Below are 20,552 nucleotides of genomic sequence, written 5' to 3'. Positions count from 1 at the left end.
TGAGGAAACTCCACACTGTTTCCCATAGTGGTTGTACCAGTCTGCATTCCCACCAGCAGTGTGTACTAGGGTTCCTTTTTCTCCACATCCTCTCCAGCACTTGTTGTTTGTTGATTTATTGATGATAGCCCTTCTGGCTGATGTGAGGTGGTACCACATTGTCATTTTAATTTGAATTTCTCTGATGATCTGTTATGTTGAGCATTTTTTTCATATGTCTCTTGGACATTTCTGTGTCTTCTTTGGAGAAATGTCTATTCAGGTCTTTTGCTCATTTTTTAATTGGATTGTTTGTTTTTCTTTTGTTGAGTTGTATAAGTACTTTATATATTTTAGAAATTAGCTCCTTATCATATGTATCATTGGCAAATATGTTCTTCTATACAGTGGGTTCCCTTTTTATTCTGATACTGGTTTCTTTTGCTGTGCAGAAGCTTTTTTTTTTTTTTAAATATATTTTATTGATTTTTTACAGAGAGGAAGGGAGAGAGATAGAGAGTTAGAAACATCGATGAGAGAGAAACATCGATCAGCTGCCTCCTGCACATCTCCTACTGGGGATATGCCCGCAACCCAGGTACATGCCCTTGACCGGAATCGAACCCGGGACCCTTCAGTCCGCAGGCCGACGCTCTATCCACTGAGCCAAACCGGTTTCGGCTGTGCAGAAGCTTTTTATTTTGATGAAGTCCATTTGTTTATTTTTTCCTTTGTTTCTCTTACCTTAGGCAATATATCAGTATAAATTCTACTACATGAGATGTCTATAATCTTTAACTTCAATAGACATCATCAGGTTTCTCTCTTTTGATGTTTAAATGATTTCCATTTCCATTAACAAGATAAAAGTGTTCATTACTACATAACTTTGACAGTGGAATGTACTGTCAAACTTGTGAATTTTTGTCAAGACGATGGACTACAAATGATTTCTCAGCATACTTTTCTTATTATGATTAAAGCAGAGTATTTTTTTCATATGTTTAAACACTATTTCTTTTCTGTAACTTATTTATATCATTGTTTGTCATTTTCCACTCAAGAGAACTTTACATACTAGTATTGGTGAAATTAGCTATTTGTGACATTAGTTACAAATATTTTTCCCAGTTTACCATTTTTTAAAAAATATTTTTTTATTGATTTCAGAGAGGAATGCAGAGGAAGAGATAGAAACATCAATGATGAGAGAGAATCATTGATTGGCTGCCTCCTGCACGCCCCATACTGGAGATTGAGCCTGCAACCTGGGCATGTGCCCTGACCAGGAATCAAACCCTGCTCTCCTGGTTCATAGGTTGATGCCCAACCACTGAGCCATGCTGGCCAGGCTCAGTTTACCATTTTTTAAAGAATTTTGTTTGTAGTGTTTATTTTGACAAAAGTAAGGATATAAATTTTTTTATGTAGTCAAATTTAATATTATTTTTGTTAATTTAAGTCAGCTGGGTTTTGAGTCACATTTAGAAAGAGCCTCCCCTCTGTTGTAGGTTTATGAAAACATACATTTGGTTCCCTCAAATAAATTTTTATGGTTTTTATGTTTCATTATTTTCATCAAATTGGATGTCTTTTACTGTGTCCAGATCTAATTTTATCTTTGTTCAAATGATCATCCATTTGTCTTAACCCAGGAAAAAGTCCATCTTTAAATTATATAATTCTCATAACAGTCTCTTTTTTGGACTTTCTGTTCTATCTATGATGAGTTTATTCTAGAATCAATACAATTTTTTCTCCACTTCTTTCTGGAGATTTCTTTGTCCACCTTTTTTGTAAATCATTTAAGACTGTTTTGTAACTATGCTTTTTATTTTCACTACTGTGGCCTTAATCCTTAAATTTTGACATATTATTCAATATTTCTATGTTTTCCTAAGTATGACCAGAAAGAGTATTACAAGTTGATTATAAATGTGGGGGTCTAGCTTCAAAATGCCTTCTGTGGCATTGCCCTTAGACAATTCATTTAATTCTAATGCCTTCATTTCCTCTACTTTACAAAGACAACAACCATAACCTTAATAATAAATAATAGCAATAAATTATATTAATAACTAGTGGCCTGGTGCACAAAAATCTGTGCACTCGGGGGGTCCCTCAGCCCAGCCTATGCCTTCTTGCAGTCTGGGACCCTTTGGAGGATGTCCTCCTGCTGGCTTGGGCCCACTCCCTGAGGGATTGGGCCCAAGCTGGCAGTCAGACAACCCTCTGGCAGCCCAGCAGCCCTCAGGGGATGTCCACTTACCAGCAGGGAGCAGACCTAAGCTGCAGTCGGACATCCTTAGTGCTGCTGAGGAGGCTGGAGAGGCTCCCGCCACCACCACTATGCTGGCAGCCATCAGCCTGGCTTGTGGCTGAGCAGAGCTCCCCCTGTGGGAGTGCACAGATCACCAGGGGACAGCTCCTGCATTGAGCATCTGGCCCCTGGTGGTCAGTGTGTGTCATAGTGACCAGTCATTCCCAATCATTCTACTGTTAGGGTCAATTTGCTTATTACCCTTTTATTATATAGGATAGAGGCCTGCTGCACGGGTGGGGGCTGGCTGGTTTGCCCTGAAGTGTGTCCCAGATCAGGGTGAGGGTCCCACTGGGGTGCCTGGTCAACCTGGGTGAGGGGCTGATGGCTGTTTGCAGGCTAGTCACATCCCTTCAGGGTGGGGGTCCTCACTGGGGTGCCTGGCCAGCCTGGGTGAGGGGCTGATGGCTGTTTACAGCTGGTCACACCCTTCAGGGTGGGAGTCCCCACTGGGGTGCCTGGCCAGTCTAGGTGAGGGGCTGAGGGCCGTTTTCAGGCTGGCCAAGCCCCCCTGGGGACAGAAACTCCCAGCCTCTTTTTTTCTTTTTTTTTTATTCTGGGATTTATTTACCTTTTATAATTGAAACTTTGTAGCCTTGAGAGGAGCTCAGAGCCGGCCAGGGCAGGCGAGAGGGAAGCTTGGTTTTCTCCATCACCAGTAGCAACCCAAGCCTCCTGCTAGCTCCAGCTCTGTGGCCATGGCCTGCTGAAAGCAGGTATCTGGGGTTTGTTTATCTTCTATAATTGAAACTTTGTTGCTTTGAGTGGAGCTCAGAGCCAGCAGCGGCAGGTGGGAAGCTTGGCTTCCTCCATCATTGGAGCAACCAAGCCTCCTGCTTGCTCCAGCTCTGTGGCTGCCAGCTACCATCTTGGTTGGGTTAATTTGCATATAGTCACTCTGATTGGCTGGCAGGTGTGGCTTAAGGCATAGCAAAGGTATGGTCAATTTGCATGTTTGTCTTTTATTAGTGTAGATATTGTTAATTATAATTCATGGAGTCCTTATGAACAGCAAATACATTATTAAAACTCATAAATAGCACACGATAAATTCTGAATCAATATTAGCTAGTCTCAGTAACTACTGATAATATTAATAGTTATATTTGTTTCTGATTGCTGCTGTAACAAAGTACTACACATGGCTTAAAACACCATAAAGTTAATTATCTTGCAATTCTGAAGTTAGGAGTCTCAGGAGGCTAAAATCAAGGTGTTAGCAGGACTGCCATCCTTATAGAGGCTGTAGGGGAGAATTTGTTTCCTTGTCTTTGCATTTAAAACTTAATCAGTTGACCTCACAGAAGCAGCACTGTAAATGTCAGATAATGTAGTCTAGCTCTTGGTAGCTTCAAGTAACTGTCTTATGTTCATCTTTTCTGGTCATTTTGTACCTGATGACCACCTCATAAGAGAGTCATATGAGATCAAAATATTTGGGGATGAGGGGAGGCCAGAAATGCTGGTAGGAAAGAATGTGAATCACTGGTGAAAACAATATGCACCTCTGAGGGTCTAACAGAAAGGAGAAAAACTTTATTTTTTCCCTGAAGATATAACAGAAGTATTGAGCTAGAAATCAGATGATATGTAATATGGTCTAAGTTAATAGTACCAAGCTTGGAACCTTAGATAGCTGACGATTTTGCTTAGTCTCAAGGTGTGTGTATGTGTGTGTGTGTGTGTGTGTGTGTGTGTGTGTGTGTGTGTTTTGAATCTCTATAACAGAGGTAGTAATGAACTTAGTATTTATTTTGAAGATAGTGCTGTTCTTTTCAACAAGACATTTCCCTGGATATTAAGATGCATTTTATTGTATCTTTTATGAGTTATACAGCTTGCAAAGGCAATTATGGTGTGCTGTTAAGCAAATGCTCAGGCAAGCATGCTGTGGCCTTTGGTACTTTCTGAAGTTCAGTTTAAATCTAGACATACAGTTGAGCACCACTGAGCCCTATTGATATGGAAAGTCAGCATAATAAACATCTCCTAAGAACAGAAAAAAGACAAAGATTAAAATTTATCATTTTCTTTTGTAAATAAGTAAGTCATATTTTTAGCAACTGAAAAAGCTTAAATTCCTATCATATAACTCAACTGGGAAATTCCTAATATAAGTAGGTACGCAATAAGGAAAATAAAAATAGAGATTTGTGTAATGATTCTATAACTTTTGAAGCCTATTTTACTGGAGATAAAACAAAGAAACAGAAAGCAAATAAAAAGATGTAATAAAATGTGTTTTCTTTTCAGTCTTTAAAGTAGTTCTTAATCCCCTTAGGGAAATTCAAGAGGCCTCCCCATAGACTTTTCACTATTGGGGAAACAAAGTGGTAGAGTTATTTAAAACTTTTTATGGTTCTTTATGTTTAAAATTATGTACAAAGATATATGTATACAAGTCATAAATATTAAGAAATATCAGTAGGTTTTCATACATGATTGCAAAGAATTAAGATAGTTTAACTTTACCATTATAAGCAAGCATAAAATAAAATGATCCCATCAGATATTTTGACACATTATCTAGCATTCCTTAGACAATTTATTTATAGGCTCTAAAGGATTATAAAGACATAGCAATGATCATTTAATTCAGTATAAACTGCTTTTTTTATATAAAAAGCCCTGTTTAAGTTATGCCCTTGATGGGGATAACATAAAGGAAAGGCTTCTTTAGCTCTTTGGCCTATGACACAATTTCCATACCCGAAGTTCTTTCTAACTTCTAGAGCACCTCTACTTCATTACAGTGCTATTTGCTTGCAGTTTAGGCTCTCTCTAAGCAAACTCTACTGAGCATGACCAGTAGTCACATCACTTCCCATAGACTGACTGCCTCCACGTAGTTGAGAACCGAACATTGTCGCCGCTAAGAAGCTAGGTAAAGTGGTCACTCCCTGCCATGGCATCCAGCATATGACCACTTGACAGGAGTGCTGCCCACCTGAGTGAGTTCAAGATGTTGATCAAGTCCCATTTGACTGAGACTATTGTGAATCACACACACCCTAGGTCACTTTCAATTCCCCCTGAGAAAATTAGAGGGATGGCATTGAGGTAGAAGAGGAAGTTTCCCCTGAGAGAACCAGCCCACTATTTCTACCAAATAAATGCAGTGATCAAATGCCCTCTGTTATACAATTTATAATCTTTTCAAGGAAGTAATCATCATTGACACTATTGAAATGTACATTTTACCAATAATGGGCATCAAAACTTAGTAACAATACAAAAGTTTGATATAATTATTATAACACTTATTTAAATGGTAATTGTCCCACGTTTTATAGTTTCTTGTATCTTTCTATCTTCAGTAAAAAGTGAACATGAAAAGAAGTTCAGATGTTTAGCTTTAGAGTAAGATACAATCATCATTTCGTGATTTTGCTTGCTGTAGTTGCTGAATCTCATTCTGAAGTCTTCTTATTTCAGCCGCTTCTCTCTCCCTCTGCTTTGCAGCCTCTTCCTGAAGAGTGACAAATAAAACTAAAGAGCTTAACAAAAAGTAATGTCCACATCACTGGGAGTGCAGGGTGGGGAGGACAAGCCAAAATCATCGACTATCCTCAATTATTTTTTAAAAACTTATTTTTGATTGATTTCAGGGAGGGAGGGAAAGGGAGAGAGAGATAGAAACATCAATGATGAGAATCATTGATCAGCTGCCTCCTGCATGCCCCCTACTAAGAATCTAGCCCACAACCTGGCATGTGCCCTTGACCAGAATCTAACCTAGGACCCTTCAGTCTGCAGGCCAATGCTCTATCTACTGAGCCAAACCAGGCAGCCACAGAGCTGGAGCAAGCAGTAACAATTCTCCCATATCTCTTCCTCTAGCTGCAGAAGCATCACCATCTCTCAATTCCTGAAGGATTGGTGTTTCAAGAATTGCATCCTGAGGTCCCTTCTCCCTTCCTCCTTGGGCAATCTGAGTCACATCTTGACTTCAGTTTTCATTTCTACACAGAGGAATGTCAGATCTAATTCTTTGAGGAAAGGCTAATACAACAACAGGGTGTCTAAGTGACAACACAATCAGGTGAGGCGTCTGAGCCTTAGATCAGGGAATTTGTTTCCAGTCTCCACAGTTATAGGGCAGGAGTGGATGAAAGACTGAGGAGAGCAAGAACCCCAGGTTGACCATACTGCCCTTCAGTGTAGATCTGTATTCACAAAAATGTCTTGGAGCTTCTGGAAAACTAGGACCTACAGGTAGACTGGTCACCCTGGGGGAAGGGTTCACATAAGAATTCATACTAGGTTTGCAGAAATAAAAATACTGCAGTTCTCATTCTCTGGGAAGGCAGTTTGGATAACTTTCTAGGCTGTGTGATAATGACATTTAGTTATCTCTTTGGAACCTAATGTTCTTAATGAGAAAAATGGGGACATAATGGTTCTGCTTCACAATGAACAGATTAGATGAGAGAATGTGCATAAAGTACTTTGTACAGTACTTGCTACGTAGGAACTACTGCTTATTCAGTGATAATGATAATAAGGGCTTGGCTGAAATAAACTCTGCAAAAAAAGCCTCAGAATCAGTGACAATTGAGGCAAAGACAGGGACATAATATGAAATCGATTTAACAAAGTAATTTATGACCAAAGTAAACGATTGTCTATAGCAATTAACCACTTAACAAAAAAGACTACTGTGAGTTAGAAATATCCTTATTTACAAAGTACAGTGCTTATTCTGTGCTCAGCACTAATCTAAACACAAATATTTACTCACTTAACTATTAAAATACCTATAAAAGAAGTATTATTACTGTCTCCACTTTCCACAAGTGGAAACTAAGGGACAGATAACTAGCCCAAACCATACATATATTTAGTAAGATGTGGCGCTGGGATTCTTACCAGGCTGTCTGACTCCAGAGTCCTTGCCCTGAGCCATAAAGTTATGCTGTCTCTCTCTCTTTGTCACAGTTCCATGTTCTAATCAATACAGAGAGGGAGATGTGATTAAAATGATGAGATGAAATAATGGGTGAGTACCTGGAGCTGACGTTCCCGAGCCATCTGTTCCTGTGCCAGCTGTTGGGCTCTGTTTATCTCCATTTGTCTCAGTTGCTCCTGATGCTGTCTCTTCCTCTCCTCCATCATTTGCTGGTTCTGCCTTTGAATCTCCTCCAACCTTCGTGCTTCAGCCTTTGCAGCCTCTGCTTTCAAATATGCTTCTGAGAAAGAAGAAAATGACAAACTCCTCTAAGATTAAAGTGTCCCTTCCTTCTGTCTCCTGCTCTTATTGCTTATTACTGCTTCATAGAGAAAATTCCCTGGGGCCATTTTGGCTTTTCAGATGACAGTACACACCCACCCAGATAAAGCTCGAGGAGCAAAAAGTCATCTTTGCCGTTCTTGCTCTAGTTTAAAGATCCCAGGTAAGCCAGGCCAAATTAATTGAAAATGTACAGAAAGTTCTATCCTGCATTTCTTCCATTTTCCTCTCACCTTTCCTCTCCTTTTCCTTCGCGGTGAGAGCCAGGTCTGTCTGTAGAATGGCATCACTCACGGACTCCTTGGACTGTAAATAGTTCTGCAGAGCTTCTTCAGCCTAGGACCCCAAAGCCATGCAGTGAAAAGTAGGAAACAGTGATTGGGCATGTTGTAAACCTTTTTATTTATTTTTCTTCCCAGCATCTTTTCCTCCCCAGAACTGCTCAGCGTGCACTCCGTGGAACTGTCAATCAAGCCTCTTCTGTCACAAGAGTGGGCACAAACTCTGGGCTGGCTCATCAGAGCACCCAAGTTCACTGGGTACAAAAGAATTTGGTGCAGGTGAGAAAAAGCTCAACATGGATGTTTTAGAAACGAATACGGGTGCTGGGGAAATGCTCTCTCTCCTCTGAGACTGAGGGCAAAAGATCTAGTTAAGCTTGGAGATGTTGGTGTCCTCTTTGCTGCCATGCCTGAGGATGAAGCCAGTAGGAAAACAGAACAGAAAACTAAGTGGGAGTTGGAAAGAAAAAAAGGAAGGGGGAAATTGATGACATTGTTTAAATTCCTGAATGTAGCTGTAGTTGCAACTAAATTTAAATGTTTTATGTAAGCCAATGAATTACTCTTTTTTCTTGTTCATTTCAATTACTGCAATTCTGTCCTATGTAACCAAAAAAGTCCCTTTGTTGCAGTGAATGTTGATGGTTGCAGTAAAAGTCTGGTGATTATGGTGATAGTTCAGTTTAATCCTACAGCTATCATTAGAGTATAAATACTTTCTTCCTGTCTTCACTGGATTTTGAAAGAAGCCCTTCCCCACTCCAAACCCCCAACTATTTCCCACAATTAATGCTTGAAACAAGGAACACCTGTATTCCTTTCCTGGGCTCCTGATAGTACTTTGCCTTCAGCTCTTCTCTCTTCTGAATGAAGAGGCGGTGCCCTCCAGGCTTTGAGTAAACCCCCTGCTTCACATATTCTTCTAGAGGACCAAAAATATCTTGAAGTAGAGCTGAGCAACGATCTGATGATGCCTCCAAGTTCTGCTTACGAAAGTCATCTTGCTTTGCTTCCAGCAGGGTCTTCAAAGGGACAAAAGCCCATGGAAAAGATGTTAGCAATACTTCAGTATTTCTACAAGTGATTCTCAGAGAGAATCTCTATTGATTTTCTAGAAACTAGAGAACAACAGCAAGACTATATCCTCCCTACCAAGCCTAGGAAAGGTCCAAGGATGTTATGGTATAGAAAAATAACTTTAGTTTTGTGTCCCAAATCTCCTGAAACCCATTTCTCTTGATATTTCTGCTTTAGATGTGATCTTCAGACTACAGATATCTAACCTCAGGACCTATTTTTTTATACAACCTACTCATTTACAACCATTCCTTGTTTCTGTATTTTCCTGGGCCTTGGATTCCCAACAAGGAGGTGGAGTGGAATAATTGACTAGAATGGTATGTGTGGATGCTATGAAACCTGGAGACATGATATTTTAGGAGAACCATTTGGCAATTCTGTGTACTTGATTAATATAAAAGGAAAGTTCATTAATAGTTTATGGATGTAATTTTTAAAGAATAAGATTAATTTTAAAAAATTAGTCCATGATTGTAACATGGTGAGTTGTGAGTGTGTGAAAGTATTAAAATCCATACAACCCAGAGTAGTTACATGTTGCTTGTTTGTTTGTTGTCAGAATAAAAGTGATATCTTGATCATATAAGAGTCGTTATTTTCCAGTCTAGTAAGAATTGCTTTTCTTAAGTCCCCATTTTGCATTTCATAGCAATACTTGTATTACATGTAAGCCCCAGGAGCAGAGCAAAGAATATTAATTACCTCTAATTCCTTCTGGAACCTTTGGTCCACATCCTTGAAGGAATTATTGATGAAGATTTCGATGGCTTCCTTCTCACTGGTCCTGTGCAGGTCCAGCAGCTCTTGGAGGTTTTCCGTGGGCAGCTGCACCTTTTGGCCCATCTGCTGGTCATAGTGGGCAATGGCTTTTTGTATTGCAGCTGAATTCTTGATTTGGGCCAAGGCCAAGACTGTATTCTCCATGCAGGGCAGGTTCCCACTGCTGATGGCATTGACATAGGTCAGCACTAGATTTTCTAGACCTTCACAGGGGAAAGAGATACATGCATTATTTGTAGAAAAAAAGGACATGCTCTAAAATTGGATAGTTCTGAGAATGTTAATTTAACAATGCATTGCCTGAGCTTTTTCAGTATTCTGCATAGTGTTCAAGTGGCTCAAATATGTGCTTTTTGTTTGTTTGTTTTGTTTTTGAAAATTGTGTGACTAAGAAGCCAGATCTTTCTTTGGGAAAAGAAAGTCTTTAAAGGAGAAACATCAAGCTCTATGTAATCATCCTCATGCCATCCTTTTTCTATTGAGAAATGAGGAAATGGTTGAAGTTATGCCTATTCATTTTATTAGATTGCTATAGGCCTTTCTGGCCTCTTTATTCTTTCCTTTCTTTCTCACTTCCTCAGGTTTCATTTTCCTTCAGACTTCTCTTTTCTCTTCCACTTCAGTATGTAAAGCTGGTAAGAGTATTAGCTGAAAAAACACAAAGTGAGCAAATTAGACTGGCTCGCCTTTACTCTTTGTTAGAACTTTCCTATTTGTCTTCCTTGTCCCTTGCATACTTTTGATTGCATTCACCATTCTTCTAGAACTTCAATTTTCAACCTTTTCCATCTCATGGCACACATAAACTATTACTAAAATTCTGCTGCACAACAAAATATGTGGGTTTTTTTTTCCTGATCTGACAAAAAAAATAGGTATAATTTAGATTCATTCATACCAGTTGGCTATTGTGTTGACTGTTATCATATTTTTATTTGACATTCTAAAGGAAAAGAAGTCAGTGCCATTGACTAAATAGTCAGGTATTGCATGTTTTAAGAATTATTGAGGCACACTGGTTGAAAGTCATTGCTCAAGAGTATAGCAATCATTCATAGAGTTCTGAGGCATAGTGTCTTTAGAGAAAAAAATCTGGCCCAAGATGCTTTCTTAGATTTCCTTTAAAGCTCTAAACAACTTGAGCCTCTGTTTATTTAATGTTTATATCAAGTACGTTCCATTTTAACAGAGAACCTATATGTTATCTTGTGCTTATCTAAGGCTGTGACACATAATAAGTATCCATTATATTCATGGAATAAATGTTGCCAACTCATGTGGTTAGTCCAATGGACCACTTATGAATAGAACACTTTAACTTGATCTTTTCTTCAGATGATATTGCTATTATATCCTAGATTAGAGGCATTACTTAAAAAATCAGTAGGAATGTTTTGGGTACCCACTGGAACTTAAAAATGTGATGTATATAATTTTCTTGGTCATAACTGATGAAGGATTTTCAACATAGACAGTGAAAGGAAAAACTTTTAACAGTGCCCCATTCTTTATGTTGAGTTGAAGGAAAATCCTTAGGAAGGTACTCACGAGGTCCATTGACCTTGATGCCTCCTGAAAGAGTTTTTGCCTTGGAATGGTGAAAGATGTAGGAACAGAAATCTGCCACTTGTTGCACAAAGTCAGGATCCAGTTCATCGTTATGCAGTGTCGGAAGATGGGCAAGCTTCTTCCGGTGAGTGGGAGAGTCAAAGACAAAGCATTTCTTTCTTGCAAAGAATGTCTGTATGCAATGACGGGGCAAATTGAAATTTTTATGATTTTCATCAGTGTCTGGGAAAGAAAAAAATTGGCTTTATTTAGTATAGAACTAGCATTCATTTTAATGTATTTCCCATGAATAAATTTGTCTTTAACGTGATGTTATCTATTTCAACACATCTCTATAAACTCTAAGCAAAATGTTAAAAGGTAACCCATCAGAGAAAGGAAGAAAGAAAAGTAATTTGCTCCAAGAACATTCAGTAATTCAATCTCATATTGAATCTAATAGTTCACTTTAAATTAGTAGTGCTCATTATTTACTTGGCAGTTTAACCAAATGATTAAATATAGGAAACTATAAATGTAACCACTTACACATAGAGATATTCTTCCCTCTCTCTTTCTGAAATTAAAGTCCCTGTTACCTTTTTTCAGCTTCAACGAGTTCTCCAGGTAGTCATCTGCTGTGATGTGTTTCCCGTCTGCTTCCAGGGAAAGGTAGAAATCTCTCAGAGTCCACACTAAGTCTGGACAGAAGCTCACAGCATCCGCTGCATCTTCAACCCCATCAAGATCAGGTGGAGAAACTGTCCTGAGCTGATTTGACAGTTCTATTACATAACTGAGATATAATTAAGGAAAACTGGTTGGAAATAGGACTGAATCTAAGTCCATATTGCATTCCTTACATCCTTATACCATTATGTTCTCTTTTGGTTGTAACCAATTCTTCATAACCTCCGTAAGTATAAGGGCTGTTTTTCTTGTACTTTTAATGTTTATCACGTTTTTATTTTTGTGTTTGATTCAAAAGGTTCATAAACACAGCTGGTGGATAGAAGAGCTTTCTCTGGCTTTGGTGCCATCCTGGATCATAAAAGGATACTGCAATAGATCGATAGCCCTCTGGTCAATTTTGTTCATGGTGTTGTAAACAAAGGTACTACTCAATAGTATTGCCAGTGCAAAGATCTGAGTATCATTGTTCTGGTCACCCTAGAAGTCAAAACAAATTTAAATCATGTCTCATGGCATTCCCAGATGAGCAATCATTAAAAATAAGCCCCTGATCTACAATGTTAAATGAACAAACAAAAGTGATTGTGAAAAACATATCACTTTGAATAGAATAGTTCTGTCATTAGCATTGATCATTTTTGTTGCTATTTTCACTATATTTTAATTTATATTGACACGAAAACATACATGGTGATGACATACTGAATGTCATTGGACTTTTGGCATATGTTTTTACAAATCTTCCCCTATCTCAACCATATCACTGATGACCAATGAGGGTCACCCTTGCTGGGTGGTTCCAGGTGGAATGTTGGGGTGTCATGGATTCTGTTGTGGCTGGAGGCTCCATGGTGACCCAGCTGTCCTGTATTGATGGTCTATGGAGGTGCTATGGTCCTCTATAGAGCTGGGCTCAGGGCCCATTATTGGGCGAAGAGGCTGTGGGGCTGCTGGCCAGAGTCCACGCCTCCCTGTCCACGTCCTCCAATCGGAGATATTTGTGTGTCCATCTGTCAAAGGCTTCTTGGTGGATCTCGTATTTATAGTCAGATTTGTTCCATCTGTTCAGAGTCCACCTATGTAAGACGTGAAGTGCACCTGACAAAGGCACTGGCTGGACAGATGGAGGAGCAATGCCAACTCATTAAATTGAGCGTGGCTAAAGAGTAGTGCAGGAGGATAGAGTCATCCTTAGACAATGCCAGGCATGAGAAAGAGTCATTAAATATACCCAGCCTTGCCCACGCTTGCAGAAAGGCGACCATGACCTTCTGGGCGCTGAAGCAGGAAATTACATCCCTGGTTCACGAACTGAAGGGAGAGAGATCCAAATGCTCCAGACAAGAGGAGGAGATGGTGGAGATGCTAAAGACCCTCAGGTACCTGGAAGAGGCTGTGAAAATCTCCACTTCACAAGCTGCTGTTCCAAACCTGCCAGGATGCCAGGAGCCACGCCCTGATGGTCCCCTCCTCAGAGGTGGACCTGGGTCCTAAAGCAGCACTGTTCCCTCCTCTCCACTTGGGCCTCTCCAGCTGCCTGCTGTGCTGCCTGCCTCCACCTCCACCTGAGGATCCCTGAGACTAGTGGATGCATCCCTAGGCTGAACTCCTCCTCCTCTACTGTGAATATTTCTCTCTTCTCCATGTCCAGCACGGCTAGAGAGTGGTCAGGTTCCTGAGTAGGGGCAGCTCAGGATTGAGAAAATGAAAGAAAGAGACAGACACAGAGATGGAAAGAAAAAGCTGGGGCTGGGTGGGAACACTGTCCTCTGATGGAGAAACAGGAACAAGGACCCAGAGCCAATACAGCGTGTTTATTTTATACAGCAAAAAACAGGAAGTTTCACTAAAAGTCAAGACATAGGAGATTATGTTCATTCTTGGGTAGGCTGGAGTCGTATTCATTCCTGGTGCTTGGCTGGATTTAAATAACAAAACCTACTCCCTGGCACCTGGGCTGAAGGTCAAGCTGACAACACTCCTGCCAATGCCACTGGATTCAGCTGACAATAACTAAAGAAATGCCCATGTGCCTTCTCAGGCGCTCTCTACACTCCACTAGCTGTACACAGTGGTCAGCTCCTGCAGGACAATTCCTCCACATGTAAAGAACACAATACTTGCTGCACTCACCAAGAAATGCGGACTTCTCTACAGTCACAGAATGTTTCGATTCTCTCTTAGCAGCAGTGAAAGAAATGCTGTAAAGGGTTGTATCTTTGACTCAAATTGTCTTCATCAACCTACATTTCTCAGACTTTTGTCATCATTATATATGGTAATCTAAGTCAACATTAATATTTTATTAGCTTCTTAACTGTTCTATTTTAATTTAAAAATATATGCAGCTTTGCAATAAAGGCATTTAATTGTCAAAAAAAAAAGCCACTGAAATCTAGAGGTTTGTACAACATGTAGTATTAATTATCATATTTACAAAATGGCCAATATAGTATAGTTTTTTCCAAACAAGTTATATAAGTTAATTTTTAGGAAAAGACTACTTACCATAAAAATGAAAGTTTATTTTGATTAAACTGGAGTTTGTTTGTTTATAAATATTAATCAATTATAAAACATGCATTCAACTCTATAAAATAAAATTTCAGTGTACATGAATTTTATGTACTGTATGGCATTTTCCTCAGGTTTGGGATGACTTGTCTCTCTGGATCCCAGCTCATTAGATGTTTTTTTCTTAAAGTTTATTTTTTTATTGTTGGCAATATTACATATGTCCCTTATTTTTATCCCACTTCCCCCCTCCACCCAGACCCTACCCCACCCCAGGCCTTAACCACACAATTGTCTGTGTCCTTGGACTATGCATATCTCTCTATATAAAAAGCTGTTATGCTAAGTGTCTGACCATCCAACTGGTCGCTATGACATGTACTGACCACCATGGGGCAGACGCTCAATGCAGGAGCTGCCATGATGCACATTGGCCATTTAAAAATAAATGGCACTGCAGATCTGGCACCCACAAAGCAACACTCAGCTTCCCCCAAGTGGGACACAGGCCCCGCCACCACCCCAGAGCAACAGCCCACCAAATCACAGCCATGCAGACCCTATGGCGTGAAATGTGGCCCACAGCCCAGCCTATCCTGGAAATAGTCACTGTGGGTTCTGGGTAATGATGTCATGTAGCAATGCCCAGCTTCCTCTCCCTCGTGACTAGATTCCTTGGAGTTTCTTCAACCTAGGAACGTGACTTGCTTTATAGCCAGGTGGAAGCATTTTACACTTTAACCAAATGTCTGTGAAGCATTTTCCCATCCCTCATCTCATTCGATCCTCACAGAAGTCCTGGAGTAGGTAGATAAGAGACTTGGTAGAATCCTATTTTCTTTTCATTAGCCAGAAAACAGAGATTTAGAAACTTGACCCGACTGAAAAGAAGTAAGAAATGGTGGGCCTTGAAAATGACTTCGGGTTTTCTCACTGTGCATAATATAGTCAGACACTGCTGCAGTGAAATATTTTACTCTTTCTTCTCCCTGAGTGATCTATAATAATAATCTGCTTTGTGTTGATATTTACTGCTGTGTTGCTGACAATTACCTGAAAGAGAAGTTGGGGTGCTTCACTGGGCTGGAAAAAGTTTAACTAAATCAGAAAGCAGGTCTAATTAAGCAAGTTTATTCTATATCTATAAAAGGCTAAGTTGACTTGCACATGTGTGATACATATAAAGCTCTCACTGGTGCCAATTGCATGCATGTGTTTCGATTGATTGTGAATTTGGTTGTCACTTCTATTGTAGAGAAAGGGCGAATAGCGATATTAAAATATTTCTTCTAATTAATTTCCTTTCAATGTTCACGAATCCGTGCACTGGGCCACTAGTATGCATATAAGTTCTTTGGTTAATCTCTTTCTATCTCTTTCCTACTCCCACTCCCCTCCTCTCTGAGATCTGTCAGTCTGTTCTATATACCCATCCCTCTGGATCTATTTAGTGAATCAGTTTATTTTGTTCTTTAGATTCCACATATAAGTGAGATTATGTGATATTTTTCTTTCTCTGACTGGCTTATTTCAGTTAGCATAATGGTCTCCAGGTCCATCCATGTTCTTGCAGAGGGTATGAGATCCTTCTTTTTTACAGTTGCATAGTATTTCATTGTGTAAATATACCACAGGTTTTTATCCACTAACCTACTGATGGGCACTTGGACTGTTTCCAGATCTTAGCTATTATAAATAATGTTGCTATGTATATAGAAGTGCACATATTCTTTCTGATTGGTGTTTTGGGATTCTTAGAATATATTCCCAGAAGTGGGACAAATGGCAGTTCCACTTTTAATTTTTAGAGGAGACTTCATACTGTTTTTCATTGTGGCTGCACTAGTCTGCATTCCCACCACGAGTACACTGGTTTCCCTTTTCTCTGCATCGTTGCCAGCACTTGTTGTTTATTGATTTGTTGATGGTAGCCATTCTGGCAGGTGTGAGGTGGTACCTCATTATAGTTTTAATTTGCATTTCTCTGATGATTCGTGATGTTGAGCATTTTTTCCATATGTCGCTTGGCCATCTGTATATACTCTTTGGAGAAGTGTCTATTCAGATGCTTTGCCCATTTTTTAATTGGATTGTTTCCCTTTTGTTGAGTTGTATGAGTTTTTATATATTTTGGAAATTAACCTCTTACCAGATATATTATTGGCGAATTTGTTCTTTGATACTTGGGTTCTCTTTTCATTTAGGTCAGCGGTTCTCAACCTGTGGGTCTTGACCCCTTTGGCGGTCGAATGACCCTTTCACAGCGGTCGGCTAAGACCATCCTGCATATCAGATATTTACATTATGATTCATAACAGTAGCAACATTACAGTTATGAAGTAGCAACGAAAATAATTTTATGGTTGGGTCACAACATGAGGAACTGTATTTAAAGGGCCAGAAGGTTGAGAACCACGGATTTAGGTGATGTCTTCTTTTGCAGTGCAGAAACTTTATAGTTTGATGTCCCATTTGTTTTGTTTTTTTCTTTTGTTTCTCTTGCCCTAAAACAGTGATGGTGAACCTATGACATGCGTGTCAAAGGTGACACGCGAACTCATTTTTTTGGTTGATTTTTCTCTGTTAAATGGCATTTAAATATCAACACTAATAAAAGAGAAAAATGGTAATTGGCGTACAACGATACCCTTTTCATTGGCTAATCAGGGCTATATGCAAATTAACTGCCAACTAAGATTGGCAGTTAACTGCCAACAAGATGGCGGCTAATTTGCATATGTAGGCACAATGCAGGGAGGCGAAAGGGAAAGCAGGAAGAAGCCCCCTGCCACTGACAGTGATCGGAAACCCAGGGGGAGCTAAGAGCTGGGGGGCAGGGCAAAGGCGGCCCTGGGGCCGCCTTTGCCCTGCCCCCCAGCCATGATCGGAGAATCAGGTGCCTTTTCCGCCCTGGCCAGTGATAGCAGGAAGTAGAGGTGGAGCCAGCGATGGGAGCTGGGCACGGTCGAAGCTGGCAGTCCAAGGAGCTAGGGGTCCCTTGCCTGGGCCTAAAGCGAAGCCCATGATCGCGGGGCCGCTGCAGCTGCGGGTCCCCGCTGCCCGAGCCGGACTCCTCAGCCAGAGGCGTTAGGCCTGGGCAGGGGCGGAGCCTGCAACCGCGGGGAGCTGGGGGTCCCCTGCCCAGGCCTGACACCTCTGCCAGTTCAAGCGAAAGATCCAGTCTCAACCCTGACCAAGCATGCCAACTGTTATAAAGGTGCTGACAGAACAAAACAAAGCAAAACCAGACCAAACCCAAAACAACATATTTTCATATTTTTTAAAAACAACCACAACTATAAAAACAACCATATCAAAAAGACTCAAAAACAAACAAAAAACACCCTGCATGAAAGAATACTGGAAGACACAAGTCCAAAAGAATTAAAAGATAAAAAAAAGAGAGAGAATATGAAAGCAAAGAAGGAAGAGACCAGAAATAGGATAACTATGAAAAATAAAAGGTAAAAAAAGAAATAAAATAATAATAACCTAAAAAGTAATAATAATGAATAAAATAAAATAAAATATAGAATAGGAAAAGAAAACTAGGGAAAGAAAAGAGAAAGAAAAAAAATTAAAAATTTTACAAAAGTAAAGAGAAAGAGACAAAATAGACTCAACTGAAATATAGCAATGAGAGAATATGAAAAAAAGAGAGAAAAAAGAGAAAGAAAAACCAAAGCCCACCGAAACAAAAAAAACTTTTGCATTTGCTGTTTGCGGAGTTTGCTGGATTTTGCTCCAATGCGGTTGGATCTGGCCATTTGGTGTGTGGCCTCCAGCCTCCATGGCAGTTCTCTGGTGAGTCAATATACTGTCCCTACCTGGCTCTGGGCAACCTGACTGAAGCCCTGCAGGGCAGATCCCCAAGTAATAGGTGGGCAGGGCCTCCCTAGCCCAGGGGCTGAGTCAGCTCCAGGACTGCTCTCCCTTCCTCCAGGGAACTGGACTCTGTGAGGAGGGGTCCTGGTTCAGATTATTTAAACAGACTGGCCTTGGGGCGCCATGCTCTTAGCTTACAGAAGGGCTAAGGCAGCACTCTTCTCCTCCTAATGCCTCAGCTCTGCCTGGGTCACTAGCACCCCCTTATGGCCACCTCAAGCAGGAGGGGATAAAAACAAACAACAACAAAAAACCCAGTCCTGCTTGGCTCTCTAACCTTTTAGCACAGCTGGCTCTCGCGAGGAGGGGCATCTGCCTAGGCTTCCACCAGGCCAGATGTCCAGTCCCCGGGGGCAGATTTCCAGCGCAGAGCCCTTCCAAAAGTGGGGGCAGGGGCGCCTCCTCTTTGTGGGAGGTGGGGAGGGTGGCGCCTCTTTCCTCAGGCACACTGTCTGGCCCCCAACCTGCTCTCTGCTGAAAGTTCTTTCAGAGAATAATCCGACCCTCAGATTCACTGCTGGGTGATCTGCTCAGACCCTTCTGTGGGTCCGGAGTTCTGCTGCATGGCCCTTCTGCAGACATCCTCTGGGCGAGCTTTCAGGCTGATGTTGAAATTAAGCATTCTGCCTGGGATAGTGTGGTCTGAGCACTTATTATACACAAGGCAGTCTACATTATCTTATCGAGTACTCAAAACAACGCTGTAAGATAAATTTATAACTATCTCCGTGTTACCAATGAGGAAACTAAAGCACAAATTGAGGTTGACCATACGAATTCGTAGTAAATCAAAATCAAAAGCAAAACAAGAGCTAAACAACAGGGAAGTTCAAGCGAAAGATCCAGTTGTGTGCTAAAGCCAGCTTATACCAGCCCACAGGAGCTGACTGTGAAATTCCAAACCCTGGGTTTCCTGACGTCACTTTGGGAACTTGGACTCAGCTATGAGGGGGCTGGGGGTGGGAAGGGGCGCATTTAGATTATTGGCAAGTACTACAAGTCAAGGCTTTTTCAACTTCCCTACCCCAGGAGGCTGGTTGTTAAATAAACACTTACCAGCAAAGAGTGGGAAAAGCTCATGTATGTTCAAATGATTAGATGGGTAAGACCAAAGGAAAATAAAATATTTAAAGATTTGGAAACAGTCTAAGTGCCCATCAGCAGATGAGTGTATTAAAAAACTGTGGTACATCTACATAATGGAATACTATGCTGCAGTGAAAAAGAAGGAATTCTTACCATTTGCAACAGCATGGATGGAACTGGAGAGCATTTTGCTAAGCAAAATAAGCCAGTCAGAGAAAGATAAATATCACATGATCTCACTCACTTATGGAATATAAGGAACAACATAAACTGATGAACAAAAACATCTAGAGACAGAGAAGCATCAATCAGACTTTCAAACCTCAGAGGGAATGTAGGGAAGGGTGGGGGTAAGGGGGAGAGATCAACCAAAGGACTTGTATGCATTCATATAAGCCTAACCAATGGACACAGACAACAGGGGGGTGAGGGCATGAGTGTGGGGGATTAGGGGGGTAACGGGGGGATGAGGACACATATGTAATACCTTAATCAATAAAGAAATTTTAAAAAAGAAACAAATAGGAGTGGAAACCTGAAAAAATAAATAAAGAGATTTACTCTTGTCAAAGTCAGAGAGCCACAGGTCCAGAACCCCAATTTGAACTCTGAGCCAGAGCTGAGTACTAATCACTATTCTCTGCAGGATCAGACTTGGGACAGTGATTTTATTTGCACTGTCTTTCTGCATTTTGGTTAATGGCCTAGCCCCACATTAATGGAGTCTCTCCATCATGACTTTGGCTTAGAAATATTTTTCTCACTTCAGGTTTCCAAAATTTGACTATTAAATATAGAAAAGGAAATAAAGATATACTCTGTTCAAGTGGAAGTACCAAAAAAACTCTGTAAAGAATGTTCAGAGATGAGAAGGCTGATCAAAAAGGAATCCTTGTTCCTCACCTTCTCTACATCTCCCAGTCCCTCGGTGTCCAGCAGAACCAGGGTGTGGTTTGGCTCCTCTGGATGAGGCACACACCACATCCAGATTCCCTTGGTGTGAGACTGCACCGTGGATCCAACAGAGAAGCCTGCAGGGGGAGTAGAGAGGTTGTAATAGATGAGGGATCTGGAAATTAGAGATGTTCTTGACAAACGAGCTAGGGCTTAAGGAGAGCAAGATGTGGAGATGGAGCAAAGAATAACCAGTATTGAT

At 40.6% G+C, this 20,552-nt stretch overlaps 1 protein-coding gene across 1 annotated transcript in view; it reads right to left on the bottom strand.

Moving 5' to 3' along the window:
- Positions 1-4,526: 4,526 nt before the first annotated feature.
- Positions 4,527-20,552, bottom strand: part of LOC132230835 (guanylate-binding protein 5-like) — a 21,005-nt gene continuing 4,979 nt past the window's right edge. Inside the window, exons 3-11 of the mRNA XM_059688911.1 lie at positions 20,300-20,427; positions 12,279-12,388; positions 11,818-12,014; positions 11,219-11,461; positions 9,593-9,873; positions 8,620-8,832; positions 7,763-7,865; positions 7,307-7,488; positions 4,527-5,768 (exon numbers count right to left, since the gene is read on the bottom strand). Coding sequence (XP_059544894.1) covers positions 5,655-5,768; positions 7,307-7,488; positions 7,763-7,865; positions 8,620-8,832; positions 9,593-9,873; positions 11,219-11,461; positions 11,818-12,014; positions 12,279-12,388; positions 20,300-20,427 — 1,571 coding nt within the window. The 3' untranslated portion in view covers positions 4,527-5,654. The remainder of the gene's footprint in view (positions 5,769-7,306; positions 7,489-7,762; positions 7,866-8,619; positions 8,833-9,592; positions 9,874-11,218; positions 11,462-11,817; positions 12,015-12,278; positions 12,389-20,299; positions 20,428-20,552) is intronic.

The sequence above is a fragment of the Myotis daubentonii genome, chromosome 3 (genome assembly GCF_963259705.1).
Source record: "Myotis daubentonii chromosome 3, mMyoDau2.1, whole genome shotgun sequence".
NCBI lineage: Eukaryota > Metazoa > Chordata > Mammalia > Chiroptera > Vespertilionidae > Myotis > Myotis daubentonii.
This window is presented reverse-complemented; position numbering and strand designations above follow the sequence as displayed.